Source organism: Zingiber officinale, chromosome 2A (genome assembly GCF_018446385.1).
Source record: "Zingiber officinale cultivar Zhangliang chromosome 2A, Zo_v1.1, whole genome shotgun sequence".
In the NCBI taxonomy this organism is placed as follows: domain Eukaryota; kingdom Viridiplantae; phylum Streptophyta; class Magnoliopsida; order Zingiberales; family Zingiberaceae; genus Zingiber; species Zingiber officinale.
Window position 1 is genome coordinate 158,961,556 of NC_055988.1, and position 12,898 is coordinate 158,974,453.

Consider the following 12,898-nt stretch of genomic DNA (forward strand, 5'->3'; position numbering starts at 1 on the left):
AGCATATATTGAACTAATTAATTGTGGCAAAGAATATGCATGAGGATGTAATGACAATAGTAAAGACTTCAGGCAGATTAACTGAAGCGTTTCCCATATAGATAGAATTACATCAAGGATTAGCTCTAACTCCCTATCTTTGTACACTAATTATGGACGAACTCCCTGTACATATCCAAGAAACTCTACCAAGATGCATTGTTGTTTGTAGATGATTTGTTTTGTTAGATGAGACGTGGAGTAAATGTTAAACTCGAAATAACGGAAGCAAAAGATTTTAGACTTAGTAGAGTAAAGAGTAAAGACAGACTATATGGATATAATAAGATAATTGTTAAGATAGGGGATGATAAGTTATCTAAAACTGAGAGTTTTAAGTATTTAAGATCTTTTGTGCAAAATTATGAAAGGCTTAAGAGAGATGCATTATATATAATACAAGCAAAGGATGGTTGAAATGGAGGAGAGCGTCATGTGTTTTATGTGATCGTAAAGTACTTCTAAAACTTAAAGGGAAGTACTACAAAACGGCAGTTAATCTGCTATGTTATATGAAGCTGAAAATTGGGCTATGACTCGAGTACATAAGCAGACGATGAGAGTTGCAAAGGTGAGAATGTTAAGTGGATGTGGACATACAAAGATAGACAAGATAAGAAATGAAAACATCAGAGAGAAAGTCGAGATTGCATCTATTGAGTAAAAACTCTGAGAGATACGTTTAAGATGTTACAGACATGTACTTAGACAGCCAATAAATATTTCAGTTAGGCAATGTAAAACTATGACAAATATACACATCAAACGAGGAAGGAGAAGATCAAAAAAGACTTGGTTAGCAATAATAAAACAAGATAAAGTTTATTTAAATATAGATGATATAATAGGGGATAGCCCAATGACATCGAAGGATCCATATAGTCAACCTCACCTAATGGGATAAGACTTGATAATTGTTATTGATGACTATGATCCTCAATGTTCATTTAAGATTAGTCTTATTGTACAATGTCATACATATCCTTTACTCCCATTCAAAATTAGTCAACCTGTACAATGTCATGCACTTCTATCATAGTTTAAAATCTTATACCGTGCGAAACAAAATGGTCAAAACGTATTATTTCAGACGAAACTCCATATCATTCAACATCAAGGTTCAAAATCTCGAGTTATATCGTAGTTTCTGTCTTTGATCAAAAGGAAAGATATTGTTCAGATATTGTATCGATGCTCCAATACATAGTGTCGGTGACACACCAAATTAGAGGTTGAAGGAAGAAGGAGATGAAGCTAAGTGGTATTGAGTTTCAATAATTTACCAAAATGATATTTGGACCGCTTCACCCAACATAGTACAAGATTTAAAATCATGCTCAACACAGACAATGTCTTCTTCCTATGCTTCATCCCCTTCAACTCCAATCAATTACCAACACCATGCATTGGAACACACACACGATATCGAAATAGGATCGTGACAGTCAAAGATTAAAACTTCAGCATAAATCAAAATTTTAAACCTTAGCTCTTGCAACATGTCAATAGCCACGGTTCCTAAAAGAACACATGCTAACTTGAGAGAAAAGATTTATTCACCGTGCAAGACACTTGGCACTACAAACTTGTATAAAATAATATTTCGTGCAAAAAGTTTACATGCAATAAAGTGGATAAACAAAAGGAAAAAAATCACCATAATACTTTGTAGCTTAAGTTTGCATTCAATAAAGTGAAATAAATAAAAGGAAAAATCAGTAATGCAGAGTTGGAAAGAAAATGACATTTACTTAGTTAAAGAATAGGATCATAAATTATATTTATGGTGTGGATTTCTTGTCAAGAATTCAATTGAAACAAATCCAATATTATAAATTTATCATACTACTGATAAATGGTATGATAAAAACTTTATAGCACATGAAGAGCAATTAATAAAGTTTTTGGCATAGTATTATTTTTTAGAAGCTTTCTTAAGGGAATATTCATCTCATATTTAGTTAATATAAAGAACCAAATTAAAGTTCAAGTTGATAATTTATATTAATCATATCATGATTGCAATGCACTTTTTTTGAAAAAATTTCTTTGTCCTTTGAGTCAATCTGTAGCATATGGCATAATATACTTCACTCACAAGAACATGGAGACAGAGTTGATTGTTGATAAATGATAGGAAGAAGAATAACAAGTCATAGAAAAAGAACTGAGAATTAAGTGTATAAAGTTGATCATATGCAAATACTTACAGGATCAGCTCTATAGAAGACCAATGATTTTTCTGTAAGGACAAACCAACGTCTCTTCCATGATGTCCAACCTATTCCTGCAGATTAGGTTAATTCTGAAGCAATGAATAGTGTTAAGAATTAAACTTCTAGTTCATCTTAAGCATCCAAGATATTAAAAGAAACCATCAAACTAAACCTACAGGCTACAGGTATTGCTATGAAGGAGGACTAAAATAGAAGGGAGGATAAAAATGAATATTTATATTTTAAATAAAATAACAATGTAAGCCATAGAACTTGGTGGACTTGGACAAGTTTATGTCATCATTTTTATGCCTGAAGTTCCTCATGAAAAGATTCCCCACAAGCATCTACTTCATAATGCATCATTCATATGATGGTCAAACCGGGCACTACTAGCCATACATCCAAGTGTGAGGCAGCGTGGTAGCCGGCAGAAATTCCTCCCCGTCATCGTGTACCGGGAGATGAGAGCATTGCGCTCCCCCATTTATGATTTGGGGTAGGAGTATGTGTGTACTCCGACAGCATCCCGTCCACTCGGTCACTCATCAGGGGCAGTGATGTCAGAGTGCACGGTTGTCACAGCCCTACCCACTCGGACTCACCATTGTGTGTGAGATGGCTGACTTGCGTCAGGGGTGACCATGTCATTGGCATCATATGCATGATGCATTTATTGCTTGTGTTTGTTGCAAGGTTTAAAATTTCGACCCGTGCCGAGGTTTCGGTCCGAGACCGGAACGATACGGTTTCGGTATCGTATCGTGCCGTGCCGATACGGTTTCAATAATTTTACTTAAACATTAAATCAGTAAAAAATATAAAATAATTAAAATATATATATAAGAATATAAATTTGATTTAATAGAATTTTTATAAAAATTATTTTTTTTAGAATTTTAAAGAATTTTTAAAAATTTTAAAATAGTAAAAATAATTTCAGAATATTATTTAATAAAATTGATTATTTTTTAAAAATTTTAAATATATTTTTTTATTTTTTATATTTTATATATAAATTTTTTTTAGAATTTTTTGAATTTTATATTTTGTTGGGATAATTTAATTAGGGTTCATGAAAGTCTCTTTAAAATATCTCAATTAAATAGGAATTGTTTAATTTATTTAAATTATAATTTTGCACAGTGCTGTGCCCGCGACCCGCGCCTGCTCCCGCGACCCAGCGCCCGCGCCCGTGACTCGCCCGCGATGCCTCCGACGGCGCCGGAGGTGTCCGGCGACACCTCCAGCGGCGCCGGAGGAGTCCGGCGAAGATTCCGGCGGCGCCAGAACCGTCAGTGAAGTTTTCGGCGTCGCCAGAGACGTCGCGTCGCGACGCCTCCTGCGCCTGCGACACGCTTCAGGCGCCGCAAAGCTTCCGGCGACGCCGGAAGCTTCTGGCGATGCTGTTCCCGACTCCTCCTGGAGCGTGACGCACCACGCACGACGCGACGAACCGTCGCTCGTCCGGTGCCGGTTTCGGTGCGCAGGCGGAACGGTAAGTTTCGCCCGTTCCGCCCGGCACGGAACGAAATTTTGTTCATTGGTTTGCTGCATTTACTTGCTGCATTTATATGGATGCATATGATTGGCATGCATACGGAATTATGACACCCTCGGTCTGACGACCCTGTTACCCTTATACCTTGGTCCGGGTTAGTACAGCTTTTCTCCTGCATTCCTTAGTTGCATTTACCTTTCTTGTATCAGGAGATTGTACGCATGATTAGTGCTATTGGTTATATTCTTTATTATGCATATCAGTTGTACCTGCTGAGTGTTGGACTCACACCCTCCTCCGTTGCTATTTCAGGTTGATGCTGTCAGGAGATAATTCCAGTTGCTAGTCCCCTACAGCCACGAGGCTGTTTATTTATCTTTTGGCTTTATGTACTAGACTATGTTTTGAACTTGTTATGTTTTGAATACTTTAGATACTGTATGGATTGCTTTATTTAGTCGATGACTTTCATTCGGATTTGTTTTACTACATGCCTGCCTAAACGGCAGAAGAGGTGAGTGGATTTATTCCGTCGGATTTGTGCTTTATGGGTGTAGTGGAGTAGGGTTGTTTTCGAGTCATCGTATTTCTGTTCTGTTGTCAGCCAGAGGCTGAAAATTTATATAAACTGCGTGGATGGTGTGCTTGTTTGCTTATTATTATTGTTATTATTCCAGCCGCATGTGGCTGAGGTATATGGTGATGTAGTAAAGTTTCAGATTGTCCGCCGTACAGGGGAGATGCTGCCGAAATTTCTTCGGACAGGGACTCCTCCGGGGCGTGACAATTGCATCCATGGAGACGAGGATAGCACTCAGCATAGGAGGACTCACTCTTAGAAGTGGTTGTAGCGAGGGTCAACAATTGACTGATGATTGGGAAACCTATTACCCCAAAGTATTTTGGCATTTAGGGTTTGACCAATCCATTGGGGTATGGAATCCAATCAACTAGTGGATGAGTCAATCGATAAACTAAAACTCCAAAATTGTAGTAAGCTAGGATTTGTGGTTTGGAGCAATCGACAAATGTGAAATTGAGTCTACTTGAGAATCAATCGACTAGCTAGTTAACTAGGTCCGAGAAGCCAGTGATTTTTATTCGTGACTAAGTCAAGATTCCATTGATGGCAAACAGTTGAGCCGATTAGTTAGTCGACAAATGATGCAAACTAGTCAACTATTGGGCGGTAGACAACTAGAGATGATGGAGGATTGAAGATTGATAAAAGGAGAGCTCGATGGAGGCTTCAAATCTCACAAAAATAAAATTTGTTAAATCTTATTAGAGTTTCTCCCATGCACTGAAACTTTTTTGTGATTCCTGGGCTTCACTTACGATTGTAAGAGGCTTCTCCATGAGAAAATTAGTAGTACTTTCCAAGGAGTGATCCATCAACAAATTGTAGATTATGGGGTAAGAGGGTAAGAACCTGGGGTTGTCAAACCAAGTTAAAATGCCATGTGTGAGTTATTGTGTAAATGTGATTGCTTTTTTTTTGTGCTAATCTTGTCTGTGTGGTCTTGCTAGTTAGTAGCAAAAGTATAGAATGATCACTTGGAAATTTATGATCGTTATTCATCTCACTCTAGCTGGCCTCACTAAACCTAACCACTAGTACAACTAAAGATGTCTTATATGCTTCTAGCCTTCATTGCACCTAACACTAGTGTCCGACACCATGTGCTGTAATATCGGTGCTCAACTATCATGTGCAGAAAACACCTCCAACAGTCCAAAGCCTTAGCACGAATCACTGTGTCTATTATCTATTTCCCATTGATAGTGTGTCTTTCCTTGAAGTTCCCTCCCACCTTGCTACCAAAGTCTAAACTAATTGTGGCCGCTAAGATTATTTTTTTAAAACTGAAGAACCACTCATCACAATCAATTTACAGTAATAATTGTAACTTCTGTGCTAGTGCTACAAAACAATACCTACTTCAAACTAGCAACTTTGTTTAAGTTAACTTGGTATGATTGCGTCAAATCATTTAAACACCCACTCAGGTTATTAGACCAATAAGAGTTATAAGGTAAGAATTTGCTATTATTATATTTTTGTTATTGTTATAGGGTTATCTTAGTGCTTATATGTATGGTGTATCTTATTTAGGAAGGGAGATTGAACTAGGGTAATTGGACTAGGACAGGAACTATTGAATTTAAATTTTAATTATTTCCTAAATTTCGTGTTATCATCGTGTTTAGTTTATGTTGAGCCTTTTTAAGTTGTTCATATAGTTATATTTGTAGATACTCACTTTGGGGAGCACACCTAGTTATATGTGGGTGATTAGGTGGGATTTTACATAGGGAGAGGTTATTTTCAAAAGAAAATATTGAAACTCTAGTCACTTTTCATTTGATACATAGCTTTAAATTGCTTTACCCTTTATAATGCATGTTGATTTTTATGTTGGTACTTGTACACTTTTTTAATGCTACAAAGCACTATCTTGAGACATCTTCTAATATATAGTTAAATTAGTATAATATCCATTCAACAATGGCATAGGTTGGTCCCTTAAACTAAGTAACCAACCATTATTTGAAGATAACATGATCAAATAACATGAGAACCCATGGTTGAATACCTACGGCATAACTACTTAAGTGAAGCATGAACTATTTTAAACAGTGAAATACATGAAAGTAGAAGTCAGATGAGATTACTTCGATATGAACTTTAGTTGTTATTCCTTCCAGCTCTCAGCTAAGACACAAATTCATGCACACGCCTCATTTTTACCAAATTGCAATTTGTAGTCACTTTCAAGAGTTTTGACATCTAGGTAGCATTGTGATAGTCATGTTATTAGTCATGTTTGTCATGTTTTCTTTTGATATATGCATTTTAGTATATTTAGATTTTATATTGCACTTTGCTCTAACATTATTATAGACCATGCACTACGAGCCAACCTTGCCTCTATGTAGGCCTAGCTTGAGTAGAAAGTGACAACTATACACATGCAATCTAAAAATGGTTAAGGCTTCCTATGGGTAACATGTTCACTATGGTTAGGGCTTCCTATGGGTGACATGTTCACTTTCTAAAGAAGTTGAGTTAGTACAATTAATTTTGCCTAGCTTGAGTAGAAGTGACAACTATACACATGCAATCTAAAATGGTTAAGGCTTCCTATGGGTAACATGTTCACTATGGTTAGGACTTCCTATAGGTGACATGTTCACTTTCTAAAGAAGTTGAGTTAGTACAATTAATTTGGCCTAGCTTGAGTAGAAAGTGACAACTATACACATGCAATCTAAAATGGTTAAGGCTTCCTATGGGTAACATGTTCACTATGGTTAGGGCTTCCTATGGGTGACATGTTCACTTTCTAAAGAAGTTGAGTTATTACAATTAATTTGGCCTAGCTTGAGTAGAAAGTGACAACTATACACATGCAATCTAAAATGGTCAAGGCTTCCTATGGGTAACATGTTCACTGGCTAAGGCTTCCTATGGGTGACATGTTCACTTTCTAAAGAAGTTGAGTTACTACAATTAATTTGGCCCCTTCCATCCCCTGGGTCAACTTTTAGGCTTTAAGATGGAGGGCTAAGTAAATGTCAGATGATGCATTTCTAGAAAACAAAAAATATGCTTCACTGTGTTTATCTCATCCCCATTTGGAAATATAAAATTGAGATAGCAATGGTAAAGTTGTTGTCATGACCAAAAGGTCACGGGTTCGAATCCTGGAAACAACCTCTTGCAAAAAAGCAGAGTAAGGTTGCGTACAATGGATCCTTCCCCGGGACTCCACATGGCGGGAGCTTCGTGCACCGGGCTGCCACCGGGCTGCCCTTTTATAGCAAATTCAAGTAAACTCATTATTTCAATTCTATTATCATTTTCTGAAAATGAGAGGTCAAGAAGAAAAGCACAACAAAGAGCACCAGGTGACTTGGGAGTATAAACTTAGGAAGTAAACAACATAGAAATTATTTTAAAAAAATCTTCCAAATGTTTGTGGTAATTATCAAACCAACAAACTCAATGAGAATTTTTGAGGAAAATGTACAAGAACTTGCTCCATCATTAACAAACTGAAAATAATAAAATGTTAGGAACTGCAAAGAAGTGTACCTTTAGATGAAATAAAGAGATACCCACTCTTGAAAACCTGCAGTAAACACATCTAGCATTCATTATCTATCACCTTGTTTGAAGAAAGTCTGATTGAAAGGAAAGCATGCAGACATGACATGTTATTGAAGCAACTGCTTATACAATGCACTAACAAAATTGTACCTTATAACGAAACATTTAAGATGAAAGCATGCTTCATTGAATACATGTAAAATACTAGCAATACTATTCCTGGAACAATATACATGTAAAATACTAGCAATACTATTCCTGGAACAATATAGAGGAGCTATACAATATATTATCAATGATGGATCAATCTAGATCCTACTCGAAGTTATCCTCAATACATCTATGGAATTTTGGAAGAAGCAAAGAGTAGAAGTAGAGGGAAAAAACGAACAATTATTATGTTTAACATGACTAGAGTAATACATTCTATACTTAGATACCAAAGAGTTAGGAGTAGGACTAACACAACTTGTTGGTGATATCACATCTATCCAACCACTCATGATATGTGTAATGGTTTAAGAAAATATTATCATAGTTTAGAAGAATGGTGGAGTAAACAAAATTGTACCATACCAAAACTAAGCAACAATTAGGTATTTGCATGTCTTATTCAAAGGAAGCTAAAGGTATTGTAGGTGACCAAGTTTAGTTGTCCCAATCAAGACCAATAAAATTACCTGATAACTAGTATCACATTGTAAACAACAGTGTAGTTTCACGAATCCACTGTACAAACACAGAGCAACAAGTAGGTTTTTCAATATCTAATCTAGGTAATACCAGATAATATAAAGGTGGCCAACTATAATGGTACTGTAATACCTTATAATTCATAGCCAAGGCTAATAAAAGTTTTAAATATTTAGTGTCTGTGGGCAAGAGCAAAACCTTCATTCTGCCAGCTGATTGACATGCAATAAGCCCCAAAACAGTCAGTACATGAAGTTATTATTATTTTCATGATATCTATATTCAAGTTTTTATGTAAGTGCTAAGTAGCATCAAAAACTAAAATCATAGTTTTCAAAATTCTCAAATATTTGACTAAACCAATAATTAGGAAACTGAGGTCATATCATTAGTTTACTGATAATATTTACAAATTGAAATAAGATTGTATTGCCTTTCATTTTTAACCTGTATGCAATTTCAGAAAGATCAATTTTAATTTTTCCCCACATCTGATACTTTTTAGAAGAAGTCATAAATTGATAAGCCAATTGGAAATTTAGTAGGGTAACCAAATACAAAATTAGGAAGGTTTAATGTCATTCCTAAATCAAATTATAGAGTGGCAAGTATTTTATTAAGAGAAATAAGTACATGAATAATTAAGTCAAGAAATTATGTCAACGAAAATGTGCAAATTCAGGCAAAGTTATTAAGTGATACGATCACACAGGCATCAACATATATCATGTATAAATACAAATCAACAATGTTAAAGTATTATTACTGGTGAGGAAGAAGACTAATATTGACAATGAGATATAAAACTTTGTATCCTATCATACGTTATGGGTCTAATTTGAAAACAATACATATGATAATGAAGTAGAAATTAGAATGCTAAAATTCAAATCTACTATCCTGAGCAATTAGTGAACTCCAATAATGATAAAAATAAGGGGAAAAAAGGTTAAGATGAATAGATATAGCTAGATATAGTCTATCGAGTAGAATTAAAGGTGTAAATGGAAGAGAGGGACCAAAAAAAACTCTAACTAGCATAACCAAAGTAGCTCAGTAGTGATATAGTCTTTTGTGGCATTCAAAAGGAAAAGATTGAAAATTCTAAAAGGAAAACATTTTAGGCTTAGTTGAGTAAAAACAGAATATATGAATTTAAGTTTAGTAGTATTAAACATAGCAAGGCGATTGTTAATCTTAGAAATGACGAGTTACATGTAATTGAGAGCTTTAAGGATCATTTTTGTAAAATAATGGAAGGGTTGATAGAGATATTTTACAAAGGATATAAAAGGATGATTGAAATGGAAAAAGAGTGGTTGGTGTTCTTTATGATCGTAAGATACCTTTAAAACTAATAGGGAAGTTTTACAAAACAACTGTTAGACATGATATGTCATATGAAGTTGAATGTTGGGCTATGAAATGAGTACACGAGAAAAAGATAAGAGTCGCAGAGGCGAGGATGTTAAAGTGGGTGTGTTGGCATATAAGGATAGAGAAGATAAGAAACGAGAATATTAGAAAGAATATCAGGATTATGCCTATTGAGAGAAAACTTTGAGCGATACGTTTAAGATAGTATAGGCACATACTTACACGTCCAATTAATGTCCCAATTAAGCAATGTGAGACTATGATAAATACACACATTAATGGAGAAAGATGAACCAATGAAGACTTAATCAGTAACGATAAAAAAGGATGGAATTTATTTAAATATAAATAAGGATATAGTAGTAGATCTAGCCTAATGGAGTAGGAGGATCCATCTAGCTGACTCCACTTAATGGGATAAAGGTTTGCTTGTTGTTATTGTTGTCTTGAATTCACAACAATGTTTATTGCCTATAAAAAAGCATGTTCTATATTAGTAATAATAATAATACAAAATAAAAGAAGTCAATGAGCTTGTTTCACTATGAACACAATCTTATCATACTATTCTTCCATGAGAATAGGAAGTCAAATAAGTTATTATCAAACAAATGATGGATAAGAATATGGACATATTACCATGTTCAAAATGAAAAGAGAGTTTTCAATTCATTGATTGAGAATGAAAATGGAGGGGAAAACTGATGTACATAAATGAGCTAAGGAGTTCAATATCAAAATGAAATTACAAGTAACAAACATACTATGGAACAAAGACACTGGTTTTAGTGACAAGGCATTATGTTGTCAATCTGACTTTGCCACATGATAGGAAAGTTAAATGACAAACTTATCACCCAATCAGGCATGAAAACCATCTTAGAACTGCTAAAGTAAGATCAATTTGATTCAATATTGAAACAAATTGTAAAAACTAACACAAACTACAGTTGATCTGTTTGAGACTAGTGTGAGACAATACAAAATCAAAAGATTGTATCATTCAAGTAATAAAAGATCTTACTAACATCGCAATTAGGAGATTTATTTGGTTGTTTGTCAGGAATCTCAGAGGATTTTGTCCACACATTTGTATCTCCCTCCCCACAAGCTTTGGATTGCACCACATTCTCACTGCTATTAGAAGAGGCCATCTGCTACTGACTTGAACTTGTACAGGAGAATGAAGAAAAATTGGCAATTCCAAATGTTCTGTCAGCTGGACAGAAGAATATGGAAGAAGTAAATAAAATAAGAAAAAATTTATACAACAAGATCTATTTATAATATCAAACTCGCATGGTTAGACTATGAAAAATGTTGCATAACAAAGGACAAAGCAGGACACCTAAAGACTATGGATTATAGTCAGTTCACAGAACTTCTTCCAGTTACTACTTTTTAGGGTCCATAGGTCCACAAATCCGTGCATCAGTTTGCCCCTGTGCTTGAACTCTTGCAAAGCAAACCCTAGATTGCTGAGCCTTCAACGTTGAGTCATTCATTTGTTTGTTTTTCCTAAATCGAACATTGTTTGTGTGGATTCTCAATAAACTACGATCAATGTTTTCAACTTTAAAAAAAAGCACACACGCACAGAGACAAACCATCACAGATGGCGACGTCAAGAAGTAGTCAAAGGTGGTATCAAAGGGTAGAGGAAGAAAAGGGGCGCCCAACCTGGCAAGCCAAGATCAAAACGTTGCTATGCGAAACCCACCAAAATGCGGCAACGAGACAGGGTTGGAGATGGGCGGGGGTTCAGATGTCGCAAGAGCCCGACTCTGCCTCAGGGAGCGTCGGCGAAAACCAAACCCTCGTCCGCGAATATCGTTGCCTTCGTCCGTCTCGCGCCTTTCTTTCTCCCACGAATATCGTCTCGCTTGGTCCGCACGCGCGGCACCGTCGCTCCGTCATCCTCTCTTGCCCTGCCATCTCTGTCTCTCCCTCCGAACATCGCAACATGCAAGCGTAGACACACGTATTCAAAACCTTCTTGGTTCCAGCAAGTCCCGTAGTATCACGTGTGGGTGGCGATGTACGGAAAGCTCGGCTCGGCCCCTTAACGGTCGGATTCGTACCCGCACCGAAATCTTTTATCTGATATTTTAAAATAATCGCTATAATTTTAAAAATAATACTCTGACGCTGCGTTTGGTATGCATGATGAATTAGAATTATATTTTTAACAAAAAAAAAAAATTAAATATGGGGTAGAATTGATTAAGAGTTGAATTATGGATAATTAGATATAAGATTTATAATATCTCCATCTCAATAGAGATTATTTATCCTATCTAATCAATCAATCTTATTTTATTATGCATACCAAACGGAGTCTTAAAAGATAAAATGATACTTCATAGGACAGTCATCAATAAGGATGAATACAAGATTTTTATATTTTGAAGGGTCGATCGGCTAAAATAATTATTATATGTTATATATAATTTTTTATAATAAAAATATAATAATTAAAAAAATAAATAAAATATTTAAAAGTTAATATTAGTATTTTATCACAAGAGAAAAGTTAAAAAATTCTTTAAAATATTATAAATGTAATTGAGCTTATATTATCTATCAAGAATTTACCTCAACCTAGAGTTATCTGGGATGACTTCCTATATTGGCATATGCTAATTCAAAATTTATAAGGAGAGCTTCTATTTTTTTCCTTCATGACTAATTATGCTTCCAACAATAAGGTTTCTCTCATACCACATTGAAGAATCAACAAGAGAGCTAGCAATGGCCAATGGTGGAACATCAACTGCATTGCGGCATTGATGTAGAATCAATCCATCATGACCATTTGAATTTTAAATGATCATAACTTTTAATTCGAAACTCAAAATCAGATTCTATTTATGGTCACTTGTGCAAAATTTAAAAATTTATATTTATTATAAGGGCACCTATAATCATTAATTTTTGGATCCAAATTTCATCATTTAG

At 35.2% G+C, this 12,898-nt stretch overlaps 1 protein-coding gene across 1 annotated transcript in view; it reads right to left on the minus strand.

The window, feature by feature from the left end:
• The window catches only part of LOC122044180 (rho GTPase-activating protein REN1-like), a 77,984-nt gene extending 66,057 nt beyond the window's left edge, over positions 1-11,927 (minus strand). Inside the window, exons 1-4 of the mRNA XM_042604710.1 lie at positions 11,621-11,927; positions 10,969-11,159; positions 7,856-7,892; positions 2,250-2,326 (exon numbers count right to left, since the gene is read on the minus strand). Coding sequence (XP_042460644.1) covers positions 2,250-2,326; positions 7,856-7,892; positions 10,969-11,094 — 240 coding nt within the window. The 5' untranslated portion in view covers positions 11,095-11,159; positions 11,621-11,927. The remainder of the gene's footprint in view (positions 1-2,249; positions 2,327-7,855; positions 7,893-10,968; positions 11,160-11,620) is intronic.
• Positions 11,928-12,898: the final 971 nt, after the last annotated feature.